This window comes from Taudactylus pleione, unplaced genomic scaffold (assembly GCF_031769625.1).
Source record: "Taudactylus pleione unplaced genomic scaffold, aTauple2 ptg000040l, whole genome shotgun sequence".
NCBI classification, from domain to species: domain Eukaryota; kingdom Metazoa; phylum Chordata; class Amphibia; order Anura; family Myobatrachidae; genus Taudactylus; species Taudactylus pleione.
Genome location: NW_028284442.1, coordinates 1,983,732 through 1,998,496, shown reverse-complemented (window position 1 = coordinate 1,998,496; position 14,765 = coordinate 1,983,732). Strand labels below are relative to the sequence as shown.

The following is a 14,765-nucleotide window of genomic DNA, read 5'->3' as shown; positions in this document are numbered from 1 at the left end:
GCTCTTCCAGGCAGACCAGCCTCCAGAAGGTACAGAGGGACCTGTGGTGGTGGATTCAAGTGGGGACGAGTTAATACTTTGTGAGGATGAGGATGTACACACTGAAGAGGGTGAGGAATCGGTGGATGAGGAGGATGAGGATGACATCTTGCCTCCGTAGAGCCAGTTTGTGCAGGGACACATTAATTGCCAGCTTGTTTTGTGGGGGCCCAAACGAACCAATCATTTCAGCCACAGTTGTGTGGCAGACCCTGGCGCTGAAATGATTGATTTGTTAAAGTGTGCATGTCCTGTTTATACAACATAAGGGTGGGTGGGAGGGCCCAAGGACAATTCCATCTTGCACTTCTTTTTTTTCTTTGCATTATGTACAGTTTGGGGCCTAGTTTTTCTAACTGCCATCCTGTCTGCCACTGCAGTGTCACTCCTAGATGGGTCACGTGTTTGTGCCGCCCACTCGTGTCGCTTAGCATAGTCATCCAGCTACCTCGGTGCAACCTTTTGGACATGAAAACACTATTGTGAGGTGTGAGGTGTTCAGAATAGACTGGAAATGAGTGGAAATTAAGGTTATTGAGGTTAATAATAGCATAGGAGCAGAGAAACCAACAAATTCTGTGATTTTAGCTGTTTTTATGCTTTTTAAAAAAAAAATACAGATCCAAAACACAAAACCCAGAACCCAAAACACGGAAGGGTGGTTTTGGCAAAACCAATCCAGATCCAAAACACGAAGAAAGATCCAGATCCAAAACCAAAACACAAAACACGAAAAGTGGCCGGTGCACACCCCTAGTCTTTACCGTTTCAAACCTAGATGTGTGTTTTTTTTAACTTTAGTAAAGTGTTTACACTTTTAACTACTCACAAGTGTGCTCTCTCTTCTTTTTATATATATATATATAGTTATATATCTATATATTAGGTTAAAACTATTTTGATTTTGTTCATTTTAGGCACCAATGCCTGTCTCTCACTTGAAACATATGCAAGAGGTGTACAGCATGAATACATTTAAAAATTCCGAAATTCGATTCAGGTTTGTAGGAAATGAATAGTATTACAGTGAAATGTGGAGGTAGAAGTCTGGTTTCTAATTTACACTTCGCTGCATGAAGACAAATTTGTTGGTACCCTTCCACAAAAAAACAACACATTTTTCTATGATATAACTGCAGACAAATTGGCATCCATCATTGTTTATTCCATATTTAATAGAAATCAGACTGTGCATTTTATTTTTGATTCAAGGGAATAGTTTAAATAATGTAACAAATGAAAATAGCATGCACAAAAATGATGGGACCCATAACAATATATTTTGTTGCACAACCTTTAGAGGGAATCACTGCAATCGATTTCAGTAGATCTCAATGAGACTTCTGCACCTGACAACAGGTAGTTTGGCCCACTCTTCCTGAGCCAACTACTCCAGCTGTCTCGGGTTTGATGGGTGCCTTCTCCAGGTTTCAGCTCTTTCCATAGATGTTTGATAGGATTCAGACCAGGGAAAATAGAAGGCCACTTCAGAATAGTTGAATGTTTCTTGTTCTTATCCATTCTTGTTTGATTTTAGAATCCCATTGATTTCAATGCATTTTTGCAAAAAAAGAGCATTTGCTGTTTTCTCTTAAACGCAACATGGGAGAAAAACCATTTCACATCACATTTGTGGGCCTTGGTCTTCAACACATTGTGTGAAATTTTGAGCTGTCTGTGTTTGCTACAAGAGGAGATATAGCAAAGTATGCGTTTTTACTGTTCCCATTGATTTCAATGCATGTTTGCAAAAAACGAGCATTTGCTGTTTTCTCTTAACTGTGTGTTTTGGCTCAATATAAATAGCGGATTTTACCTAGGGGCTGCAGTTCCGCAGAAAAACTGCCACCCGCAGTGAGCCAATCTGTGCACTGGCTTTACTGGTAGTGGCTTCCTGTTAGAAGCACTATGTGCTAATCACACACAGGACAGGCAGTCCTAGGGGGAGGTGATTTCTCCCCTTGGGACTGCCAGTCCTGGCCACGATTAACAGACACCACCTTTAATAGTTTGCCGCTCGTCTGCCTTTCCTATAGCCCTACCGACCCCTAGGGGCAGCAGCCGTTGCAGTCCCTAGAAGCCAGTGTTTGTGCGCATGTGCCGGTCCAAGTGCTGTTTGTGGGGTGGGACCGGCACCTGCCAATCCATTGCGCATTTCCATTGCATTTAGCTATTCACTATACAGTGAAATATACTGTAATACAGGGAATTATAATACACATTAGGAATGGATTTGGGCTCTCACGTTTCCAGATATTTGTAAATGGAAACAATTATTTTACCAGAATTCAGATTCCTGGAATAAATAATAGGAATATAATAATTATTTCTTTTTTATGCTAAACAGAGAAAAAGTGTTTTTGTGGGATTTTTTTTTTGTTTTACGCTAACAAATTTCATATTACATGGTACTCCATGTATTTCAAAAGTGCCACTTGTCCTAACAATATAAATTTAGATCTTTGGCATTCTTCCCAACATTTAAAAAATATTAATCATGGCAAATATTAATCAGGGCAAATATTAATCAGGGCAAAAAAAAAAGCTTTCTACTCCCCAACCCACGCCAGCCACATTCCCATGAAGCCATACCCCCTTCTGATTTACCACACCTATTTAGGGCCCTCAAACTTGGGCTATATGGTGATATATGCTATAGTACTTGAAAAAAAACAATCCTCTTTTTGTGGATTGTGTATTCTCAGTGATCACGTTACAATGCATTTTTTGAGCTGCAGATTAATGATTTAAATGGCTGCAATGTATTTATGGTATGCTTTCTGTAATATTGTAAGCTAATGGTGACTTCTGCTATCATAATAGATGGTTACGTCTTTGCATTCAAGCTAAATGGGATGATATCATCCCCTTGGCTTTAGAAATGGTAACGGAACAAGGCAGGCTGAAGTTCACGCGTCCCCTGTATAGGTAAGTTCGTAACATTTTACCTTACAAGTGTTGAGTTTGTGCTTGTAATGAAAGCATAGCAAACTATGCCATATACTTCCATGTTATAGAGTGTTTATATTTACCCCTTGCATCATCTGCTGTAGAGATGTCTGCTGCAAAAAAAATTATGATGCTATGACAGTTAATATGTGGATTGCAGTGATAAAAACAGGAACTTTCTGTTTGGATGGAGACAATTGTACAGAGTGAGACTTAGCACTGCATGGTGCTCAGGCATGTAATTGTAATTCTGAAAAGGTAAAAATAGGTACACTATTCCTAGACTTACAAAAGTACTTACATATTTGGGAATAATAAAGAATAAAATGTAAGGAGAGAAGCTGATTCAAACACTGCAAAACCATGATGCAGAAATCATTGTGCTGCCTCTTAGACCTTACAGCACGAACTGAGGGCCTGATTCAGAGCCGGACGCTCTGACCAGTGCCCTCCTACCTTAAAATGGAGCGGCCTCCTGGCCGCTCGCATAGCTGTGGGTGACCACCCACAGCATATGCGAGCGGCCAAAAAGATGGTCGCGATGGTAAAGACCATCGCGATCATTGGGCTTGCGACGAGACCCTTGTGGTAGGGTCTCGTTGCCGCAAGCCCTGGAGTGATTTTGGCTCTCTCAGAGCCAAAATCACTCCCACTGACATCACTAGTGATGTCAGTGGGGCCGGACTCAGACGGTAGGCGTTCCCATGGGAACGCCTCCGTCTGGCAACCACGCCCACTAAAGGGGGCGTGCTGTCAGTCACCATCGACAACACGCCCCCTTTAGTGTGAGACCCATAACGATGGCTTGGCCGTCGTTATTTGGGTCTCGCGCATGCGTACGACGGAGCTTCCTCCGTCGTGCGCATGCGCATTGGGGGAACATCGATCCGCTTGTGAGCATCCTGCGCTCGCAAGTGGGTCTGAATGACCCCCTGAGGCCCTGATTCAGAGCCGGACGCTCTGACAGAGCGCTCGCTCTGAATCAGGGCCGTCCTTCCTGATTTTAGAGCGGCCTCCCGGCCGCTCGCATAGCTGTGGGTGGCCACCCACAGCTATAGCGAGCTGCCAAAAAGATGGTCGCGATGGTCTTGACGGGCTTGCGACGAGACCCTTGTGGTAGGGTCTCGTCTGTCGCAAGCCCTGGAGTGCTTTCGCCTCTATCAGAGCCGAAGGCACTCCCACTGACATCACTTGTGATGTCAGTGGGGCCGGCCCCAGACAGCAGACGTTCCCATGGGAACGCCCCCGTCTGGCCAGCCACGCCCCCGGCACGCCCACCAAAGGGGGCATGCTGTCACTCACCATCGACAGCATGCCCCCTTTGTAGCGAGACCCGGGTCTCACGCATGCGCACTGGCCCAACATCGACCCGCTTGCGAGCGCTCGCGAGCGGGTCTGAATCAGGCCTAGAATCCAAAACAAAGCCGTTATTTTATGAATCTTAAGGGGCCTATCCATTAGCAGATGTATTTCTGAGCGATAAAAGACAAAAGATACCCTTGAAAATCCCGGTGGCTGTGCTGAACGATATCTGTCATGTACATGACAGATTTTGGCAAATGATGAACGATATCGCATATTTCACCCACCATACAGTGTTTTTGGTTTTTCCATTCAGGGAGTGTATTTTTTGTCTACAGCACTATGTAGCTGCTGCTAATATCGTTCATCGTTTGCCGCATATAAACCGCACGATATTGCTAATATTGTACAGCTATATGTGAAAATTGACCAACATGTTGGAGAGATGATAGATACGATTTATCGGCCGCGGGAGTGCGCATCTGTCATCGTTCAGGGCCTTTCCATTAGCAGATATAATCAATGATTGAACGATATATTGTTCAATCGTTCATTTTATTTGCTAATGGATAGGCCCCTTTGCTAATGGATAGGCCCATTATGACTATTGTCTCATTCTGAAAACGAGGACATGTGACAGGGGGTCTGATGTTATAGGAGCAGTGAAGCACAGCCTTAACTACACTATCAGAAACTTACAGAAGTATGGCAATGGGCGGCCCAGAATCCCTCCTTCAAGCCCCCATCCCTATCTCACACACACACGCACACAACTAAGTTTGCTATAATGCTGGCCATAGACTGCAAGACTTACAGGATGATCCGACCACGTTATAGAGCCACTGAGCGATGGTCCGATAATATCTGTGCCTCCATACACTGAACAATGTATGAGCATTATGTACAGTTAACTGCATAGAATCGGTAGAGCACGGGTCAGGACAACCTACATGTTTGATAATTGTTTTTCTGCTGTTTTCAAGCTTTTAACGATTTTTTGTTCATGTACGTACACTGAACTACAATCATTCAGAACTGTCATGCATTGGATGGATATGAATGATAATTGTTCAGTGTGTGGCCAATTTTGAAGCCTCATTCAAAGATGTACTCAAACCCGATAGTTTGCGTACATCTCTCATGGTGGCAGGATCGTGCATGTGCAGGATGTGTACTGTGTATGTGCAGGCCTCCATTTGCGAGTTAGCTCGCAGTGCCCCAACATTTGCAGCATGATTGACATGCTGCATCCATTTGGGGTCAACGAGGGAGTGGTGACAAGGGCCATTTTACAAAACAGAGGCGTGTTGCCCCTGTTGTGTAGGCATGTTGAGGCCAGGGTCTGCGTCTTCCTAGCCCAGTTCAGCTGCCCATTCTGAGTAAATTGAAGCTTACGTAGATGGGTGATGACTGCAGCCATTGTGACTGATGGTCGCAATGATAATCTGATGCAGCACTCGGATCTGCGATGCTGAATAGGAGGCGTCTTTTGTCATCAGACACCTCCTGCTGCATTAGCATATTTTAGCATCATTGCTGCGGGCAAAGACTCAGCAGTGATGATAACGGCGTCCATCTCTGATTTAGGCCCTTAGACTGTAGATTGGGGTGACAAGACTTATTAGCATATGCAGGGACGGATTGGGAATTTAAAGTGGCCCTGGAAAATTCTCTTACAGTGCCCTATGTGCGCGCACCAAATGTGCGCATCCGAAAAGGGGGCGTGGTTTGTGACAAGGGGCATGGCTTTGTGCTTGCTAGCCATTCTCCCCCAGTTTTGTCATGCTGGGGGCATGCCCTCTGCACAGGGAGCTGATGTGCATGCCCCCAGTCCCTCTCTAGTGAATAAACACAGCAAGCATGTGAATGGGTATTGTCTTACCTATATGATCTCTCTGCAACGAGGAACCTCTGGAGAAATTGATCCTTTCTGGACAGGCAGTGTCTTAAGTTGGTATTCTCTACTTACAGTATGCAAGAGATCACATGGACTGGAAGCTGCCTGTTTATGTAGGAATAAAGCCAATGTCCTCAACATGTAGTGGCTATAAAGTCAATGTTTAATAAAGGAAGAGAGGGGTACCATGAGATGCTGGAAGCAGGGGTGTATCTATGGATCCGAGCGCCCCTGGCAATGTAATGGACTGGCGCCCCCCTCCCCCCATAATTTCTGAATAATTACACTATACATTAAATAAGTACTTAAAATGTTTCCCCAGCTAACCCATTCTGTCTCCCCAGCCATCCCACGTTTCATCAGCCAGCACCTCCGTCTGTTTTCCCAGCCATCCTCCTAAACAGTGCCCCCAGTAGTAATCCCCCTATGCTGCATTGCCCCCAGTAGTAATCACCCTATGCTGCATTGCCCCCAGTAGTAGTCCCCCCTATGCTGCATTGCCCCCAGTAGTAATCCCCCTATACTGCATTGCCCCCAGTAGTAGTCACCCCTATACATTGCCCCCAGTAGTAGTCCCCCCTATGCTGCATTGCCCCTGGTAGTAGTCCCACCTATACAGTGCCCCCAGTAGCAGCCACCCCCCATAAAGAGCCCCCATAGCCGCCACCCCCTATACTGTGCCCCTAGTAGCCACACCCCCTCCCCCCTGTGCCAGGCTTACACACATATAAAAAAAAAAACATACTACTTACCTGAATCCCCGCTCCTGACGCGACCGCCGCTGTCTGCTCCTCCCGGCCCACTCTGCACTATGGGAGAGACGTCATCACGTCTCTCCCATCACCTGCTGTGGGGGAGCCGGAAGGGGGAGCCCATAATGAGCTCCAGCCGGCTCCCTCCGTGGACGCAGCAGCCAATGAAAGTCTATCTGACGGCTGTGTGTTTGTTACTGTGTAGGGCAGACCACTCTCACTGCGGTCTGCCCCACACTTGTGGGGTCCAGAGGACTAGCGGTGTGAGCAGCGGCAGCTATGGGCCCCTGCACCACAGCGGGCCCCGATGCAAGGCACCACCTGCACCGCCGCTAGTTCCGGTCCTGGTAGTCCTGGCCTGATTCCACCCCTTGGCTGCTGGTGGCACTGCCGGATGGCGCCCCCCTTTGGCCGGCGCCCCTGGCAAGTGCCATCCTGGCCAATGGGTAGATATGCCCCTGGCTGGAAGACTGGAAGGCGAGTATGGAGAGAAACAGGGAGAAGAGAGAGAGAGAGACAGGGAGAAGAGAAAGAGAGAGAGAGAGATAGGGAGACGGGAAGAACAGAGAGACGGAGACAAGTGAGAGAGAAAAAACGAAGTGTGAGAGACGGAGCAGTGTGAGGGAGAGACAGGGAGCAGTGTGAGGGAGAGACAGGGAGCAGTGTGAGGGAGAGACGGGGAGCAGTGTGAGGGAGAGACGGGGAGCAGTGTGAGGGAGAGACTGGGAGCAGTGTGAGGGAGAGACGGGGAGCAGTGTGAGGGAGAGACGGGGAGCAGTGTGAGGGAGAGACGGGGAGCAGTGTGAGGGAGAGACGGGGAGCAGTGTGATGGAAAGACAGGGAGCAGTGGGGATAGAGGGAGAAGGAGCAGTGGGATAGACAGACAGGGAGCAGTGTGAGAGAGACAGGGAGCAGTGTCAGAGAGAGACAGGGAGCAGTGTCAGAGAGAGACAGGGAGCAGTGTCAGAGAGAGACAGGGAGAAACATTTCCAATTTGCATTTAGTTATTTCAGGCACATATCCTGAAGGGTCTTTGAACTTCCTCTTTCAGCTTAGAAGGACACAGTAAAACGCTCAGCAGCGTATCTCTCCATCTACCATTCCTACCAAGGATTCATTAGGACTTGCACTGTCTTATGTATTGTCTATATGTTTTGTCAATGTTAATTGTTGTACCAATTGGTCAATAGTTTGATTTAGGCAAAATGTTTTACTTGTAAATTAAAACTGCTGTTTGTATTGAGTTTGTTTTGATATAAATTTTCTTTATGATGACCTTTCTACTTCTTTTAGGGACCTTTTTAACTTTGACAAAGCTCGGGATCTAGCAGTTGCCACCTTCCTGAAAAACAGATCCTTCATGTATCCAGTGACAGAAATGCTGGTGGCCAAAGACCTTAACATTGATGCTCAATAATACACATAATGCAACTCTGGTGATAATGGGCCTGATTCAGCAAGGATTGCTATTGTGATCGCAATAGCGATTACGCACGCAGTCAGGGCTGGCTCTAGGGGTGTTCGACCAGTGCGGTCGCACAGGGGCGCCACCCGTAGAGGGGCGGCACCCCTCCCCAGCATCCCGATTTCAGTGGGACAGTACTTTCCCGCTGTTCCACCCGTGGGCCGAAGTGGCCCGCGGGTGGTCAAATCGGGAGGCTGGGGACCCCCGGAGAGTGAATGGATGCCGCGCGCATTCACTGACGGGAGAGGCGGGGGGAAGCCCAGCCAGTGACGGAGTGCTGGGCTTTACCCCCAGCCTGACGTTATTTGGAGGCGTGCCATGCGGGCACGCCTCCAAATAACGGAACATAGGGGGCGTGGCTTATGGTAGTTAGGCCACACCCCCAAATTCGGCCACGCGTGATGTTAGGGCGCCATTTCGAGGGCCGGCACAGGGTGCTCCGAACCCTGGAGCCGGCCCTGCACGCAGTCTCACTGCGAAGATATGCTAATGATTGCAATGCTATACGCAGCCTAACATAAGGACGTCCCCCTATCCTTACACACATCTGTAATACTTGGCAAGACTGCGAAACCATCGGTAACAATCTGAGCCTCACGCACAGTGATGCACACGGCTACGTAGAACGCAACAATCGGCCAATTGCGTGCGGAATCGCAATGGCAATCCTTACTGAATCAGGCCAATGTCTTAACCAATAAGCCGCCTGATATTGACCTTTCTGATAGATTACATAATGAAGTTTGATTAAGAAAATTGAAAAATACTTGTTTACAATAAGTAGATATCTGTATTATTGCAGGCATACAATAAAGAAGTATACCTGTTTTACATACATATGTTATCCAACATTAGCAAAATAATCACTTTGCACCCTCTAATGAGAAGGCTTTTCTTTTATTTCCATTCCTCATGCAAACACTTTACAATCCTGCTCATTTTCCCCTTGACTGTGCTAAGGGGAAAAAAAAAAGAGGTCATAAGAGCTGTATCTCTGCTTCCTGATGTCTGAGTAACACAAGGCACTGTGGTTTCAAATCAAGAGAATCTGCTCTTCTGAGTTGTTGACTAAGGGCCCGATTCAGAGATGTACCTTAACCCGATGGTTACCGCACATTCCCGATTGTTGGAGGACTGCGCATGCGCAGGATGTGTACTGAGCATGTGCAGCCCTCCATCTGTATGTCCGCTAACAGTGTCTCCCAGCCACAACCTAATTGACAGGCTGCTGCGTTTGGGAGGCAGAGTGGGCACTTTCCTAGCCACCGTTTCCGGAAATGGGCGTATCGCCCCCATGATCCGGGATGGGCGAGGCCAGGGTCTTCGTCCATAGACGCAGACTTCCTGGCCTCGCTAGCAGCACAGCCTGCATAAGTTGAAGCCTACTCAGCTGGCTGATGTCGGGGAACAGATGCTGACAGGAGGAGTCTTTTCTCTTCAGACACCTCCTGCAGCATTAGCATTTTAGACGGACGGTATCTGTGGATGATGTTGTTCACAGATATATCACTTAGGTCATGCAGCACAGCAGACGTGATATATCTGAAAGCTATATCGTGCACATCTGCCTCTGTGTACACACAACCGATCCATTATGCTGGCCACAGGAACCAGTGACAATCAGGCACCCTATGAAGGCCCCGCCCCCAGAATGCAAGACATCACCCTGAGGGGCCGGGTTCACTAGCACCAGGAAGTACAGCACTGCCTGGAGCGTCCCCAGGACTCTCCGAGCGGCTGTACAAGCTGCAGGGTGCCTGGAACGTCAAAAGGCGGCACTAAGCAGCCAGATGCAGGGGATGTGCGGCAGTGATGGTGCTGCCCACAGAGCCCTGCTCTCTGTGCGACAGCACTGCTCGCACACCATTGTTACAGTCCTAAATGACCATTACAACTGGGCAGAGAAATTTAAATGCCCTCCTTGTAATGTTTGGCCAGACATATCGAGCAGTCGATTGTGTATGCATACCAAATTGGTTTCTTGGGTGGCAGGACAATCGGTCAGGATACTAATTTGTCGTTGTGGGTTTCAAATGCAAACAGTGGGGTAACTACTGAATATGTAATGAGGGGATTTAGTATTTTTATGTACATTTTTTTCAAACCAAAATATTCCTTTATGAAAAGAAAAAATCCAAATTGAAAACAGATATGGGGTATATGTAATAGCCTCACGGCAGCTCCGAGATGTCAATGATTAGCTGCTAGATGTAATGCAGTTTTAATTCTTTAAAAAGCTAAATCAGGTCCTTTTTAAAGGATTACCGCTTTGAACCTAGTGGCTAAATCACCAAAATATCTTGACTGCCTGCAACTCACAGGCTATTACATATACCCCGTGGTCTTTCAGTGGTCATGCCAAACTACCATTGTACAAACGTAAGGAGGTTGGTAGAGTGATCTGAGTCGAAAAGCAAATATCAGTTGTAAGCAACTTCACAAAAGATCCAGCCACCTATGCACGTTACCTATGCACGTTATGCTGTTTATCTTTCCAGTCAGATGATTTCATTACTGATCAATCGCAATGCAATTTCATGCACACATTATACTGAATTTTTGTGAGATCTGTTTGGAAAATAACTGAATCAATCTGAAAAGGCACAATATTACCTTGGTATTTATCAATTGTGTGATTGCAGTATCCAAATAAAAATTTTACTACACAAAAAATGTTGGTGCCTTTCTGATCTGAATTCTAACCAATCTGATCTTGGTTTTCACTCCCACATCCATAAAGATTAAAGTGCTACTCAGTCAACATCAGTTGATAAGTACAGCCAAATTGTAAAGTGTCCATCATAGCTTAGAAGGCTTTTTCAGGTGTGTACCATGTATTACTCACCCAGGGTTGTCTTAACAGCAGTGTGGGCCCTGGGCAAAGCAATGCACTGGAGCCCCTACCCACCCATTTACAGGAAAAAATGTAAATGGTCAATAAAATGAAACCCTCTGGGCCTGATTCAGAGCCGCTCGTAAGCGGCCGCTCGTTCGCTCCGAGCGATGTTTGCCCAACTGCGCATGCGTACGGATCATTATACGCATGCGCGAACCAGTCAGTGCGGTCGAAATTCATGTGTTCGCAAAATAGCGAATGCCTGATAATTTGAGTGACAGGATGAGGCGTATGTGGGTGGTAACGGGAAGGTGCTTGAAAACGGGGAGTGGAGATCCGAACGCAGGCGTGCTTAAAGGTCAAAACGGGCGTTTTATGGGTGTGCATAATTAATACAGCAGCGTCATTGACCACGTCACTGGGTTATTTTATAGCCAGAACTGCTCGCAAAATTGTGGTAGCAAAAACCAACCACAAGAATAGCGAGCAGTTCATACCCTGGTCGATGTACTCGATTAATCTAATAAATAGCGGACATGACGTTGGATGCAAGCGGCCAGGGGGCGTATTTTTTCAAAAAACGACCGCAAGTTTTGTTCGCTCGTTCAGACATAGAGGCGTGAACATACCACAAAGAGCGAACGGTTCATTTGAATAGCCACCCCTATTTTCTGGAAGAACGACCGCAAATAGCGTCCGGCTCTGAATCAGGCCCTCTGTCTGACTGGTCTGCAGCCGGGGGATGAAGTGAAACTGGGACTGATGTGAGTACTCATCATGGGGGGGGAAGGGGTGGAGGAGGTTGGATCAGAATACAGTGCACCGGAGGCCGGCTTATAAAAATATCACAAATTTACCAACTGGCCACGGCTGCAGGGGGGTAGTTTGGCGACCCCTACAAGCTTGGGGTACTTGGGCAACTGCCCAACAAGCCCAATGGAAGAGATGGTTTTGTACTCACCTTGCTATAGAACATGTGCATCCATTAGCCTCCCAATGGTTTTTTATAGTGGCTGCCATAGCCTAGATCGGTCTTTCACTAGATTTGTTTTACTTAGGCATAGACTTTGTGATGTCATGCAAGGTAACAGATTATTCATTTGACATGTGCAAATATACAGTATTTCTCAAAGGACAAAAATAAAATAAATTTTTTTTAGACGTTTTATAAAGGAAGTAAGGGAATATGCCCAAGACTATATATCCACAATTAGTGCAACACTAAAAAGATATACTCTTAGGGCCTGATTCAGAGCCGTTCGCTATTTGCGGTCGTTCGTTAAAAAACAAGGGGTGGCTATTCAAATGATCCGTTCGCAAATTGCAGTCTGTTCCCACCTCTAAGTCTGAACGAGCGAGCAAAACATACGCTCGTTTATTTGTTAAAAACGCCCCCTGGCCGCACGCACCATACGTCATGTCCGCTATTTATTAGATTAATCGAGTACATCGACCAGTGTATGAACTGCTCGCTATTCTTGTGGTTGGGTTTTGCTACCACAATTTTGCGAGCAGTTCTGGCTAGAAAATAACCCAGTGACGTGGTCAATGATGCTGCTGTATTAATTATGCACACCCATAAAACGCCCGTTTTGACCTTTAAGCACGCCTGCGTTCGGATCTCCACTCCCCATTTTCAAGCACCTTCCCCTGTTACCACCCACATACGCCTCATTCTGTCACTCAAAATAGCAGGCATTCGCTATATTGCGAGCACATGAATTTCGGCCACACTGACTGGTTCGCGCATGCGTATAACGATCCGTACGCATGCGCAGATGTGCGAACATCGCTCGGAACGAGCGTACTGCCGCTAGCGAGTGGCTCTGAATGAGGGCCTTAGTCTCTTAGTAGCCAAATTACTGTGACCGCTGGGTTAGTACTTTGTTGGGCCACCTTTTGCCCTTAATACGACTTGAATTCTTCTAGACATGGATTCTACTAATTGTCGGTATGTTTCATGGGAAATATTAGACCAAATACGATGAACTGCATCTTCCAGTTCATAAAGGTTTGATGGTAGCAGATCCAGAAAGATCCATGTTTTTGTGCTGTTGGCTCCTACCATAGGCATGGTGTAACTGAAAATGTGAATAGTCAGACCACATAACCGGTTTCCAGTCATTTATTATTCCTTTGTTCCTGAGCAAATAATACGTTTCACCCAGGATGTAGTCAAATTGCAGTGTCAACAACACAATGTATGTGCGGAATGTTGACCTGTTCACATGGTCATCTTGTGAAATGCTGACATTCTGCACGGACCGGCAGTGGAGGGTTAGGGTTAGGCTACAGGAGGGGAGGTTAGGAGGCGGTAGTGGAGGTTAGGGTTAGACTGCAGGAGGGGAAGTGGGAGGTTAGGAGACGGGAGGGGAGGTTAGGCACTAGGAGGATGGTTAAGGGTTAGAGATACTCACTGGCGGCAGCACTGCTGGACCCAGTAAGTCACCGCTAGACCACCAGGGACGTTTTATTGTCGGACATTCTAATCATGTCAACATTGCATCAGTGTAGTGAACTTTATGAAAGTTGACAAAATATACAACACTCATTTCACCCTGTTTGCAACAGATAGCAATGGCATAAAGGCAGGCCTTCTACTTCAGCATACTGTTTGTTGAGTGGCCATCTGAATTGGTACCTGATTCAGTTATCTGTGATTTGATGCACTGTTGCCAATCTGTGGGACTGAACAAGCCTGCCCAATATCTGTTCCGCATCCAGTAGCTGTTTATGACCAAAGGCTTTGCGCTCAGACCGTTATTTGATTGCTGGTCCACTCGCTGGTGCCGGTACATTTTAACAACAATTCACCAATGCAGCAGTTTTCAACCCCTGCTGCGAGTGCCAATAATCATTTCACGTTCAAAGTCTACTAGATTGTGTTGTTTACCCATTTCTTTATGAGTGAAACACTTCATTATTCTCTGCATACCTTCGCCTTCCATTCTTATACAGATACAGACATCCTATGTCAGCAGTATCTGCAGAATAGCTACTTTCCATAAAATATACTCTACATCTCCTGCTTCATTTTCTATGTATAGTGTTACTCAATGTTTGATCCAACTTTGGAGGCTAGGAACACAAATACATTTTAAATCTATTAGATTAATTATTTTTTTAACAATGGGTGTCTATAATGAGTCCTAAGAGACTGACCATTCTTGCCTATAATTAGTATCATTACAGATGAGTAATCTGTTTATAATAGTAGCTAGCAGTCAGGGGCGTAGCTAGAGATTTGTGGGCCCTGTAGCAACTGTCTGTAAGGTCCCTTTTGTACCACACAATGGTAAAAAAAATCTATATGTAGTACCCCGCTATGTGAGTTATGTCTTACACAGTGCAGCACGCTACAGCACATGTAGAAGGAGCCATTACACAGGCAGACCACAGTTTCCAGCAGTCTCTGCAGCTACTGAAGAGGCCAGCAGCAGGTCATGTGACCAGTGTCATGTGGTCAGACATGTGATAGCTGGAAGTGAACAGCAGTTACTCAAGGAGACTCTGAAGTGATGATCA

At 46.4% G+C, this 14,765-nt stretch overlaps 1 protein-coding gene across 1 annotated transcript in view; it reads left to right on the top strand.

Annotated features, from left to right (window-relative positions):
* LOC148538314 (leukotriene A-4 hydrolase-like) overlaps window positions 1–8,643 on the top strand; it is a 154,715-nt gene extending 146,072 nt beyond the window's left edge. The window contains exons 17-19 of the mRNA XM_088453652.1: window positions 957–1,039; window positions 2,863–2,967; window positions 8,233–8,643. Of these exons, the coding sequence (XP_088309778.1) occupies window positions 957–1,039; window positions 2,863–2,967; window positions 8,233–8,356 (312 nt within the window). The 3' untranslated portion in view covers window positions 8,357–8,643. The remainder of the gene's footprint in view (window positions 1–956; window positions 1,040–2,862; window positions 2,968–8,232) is intronic.
* Window positions 8,644–14,765: the final 6,122 nt, after the last annotated feature.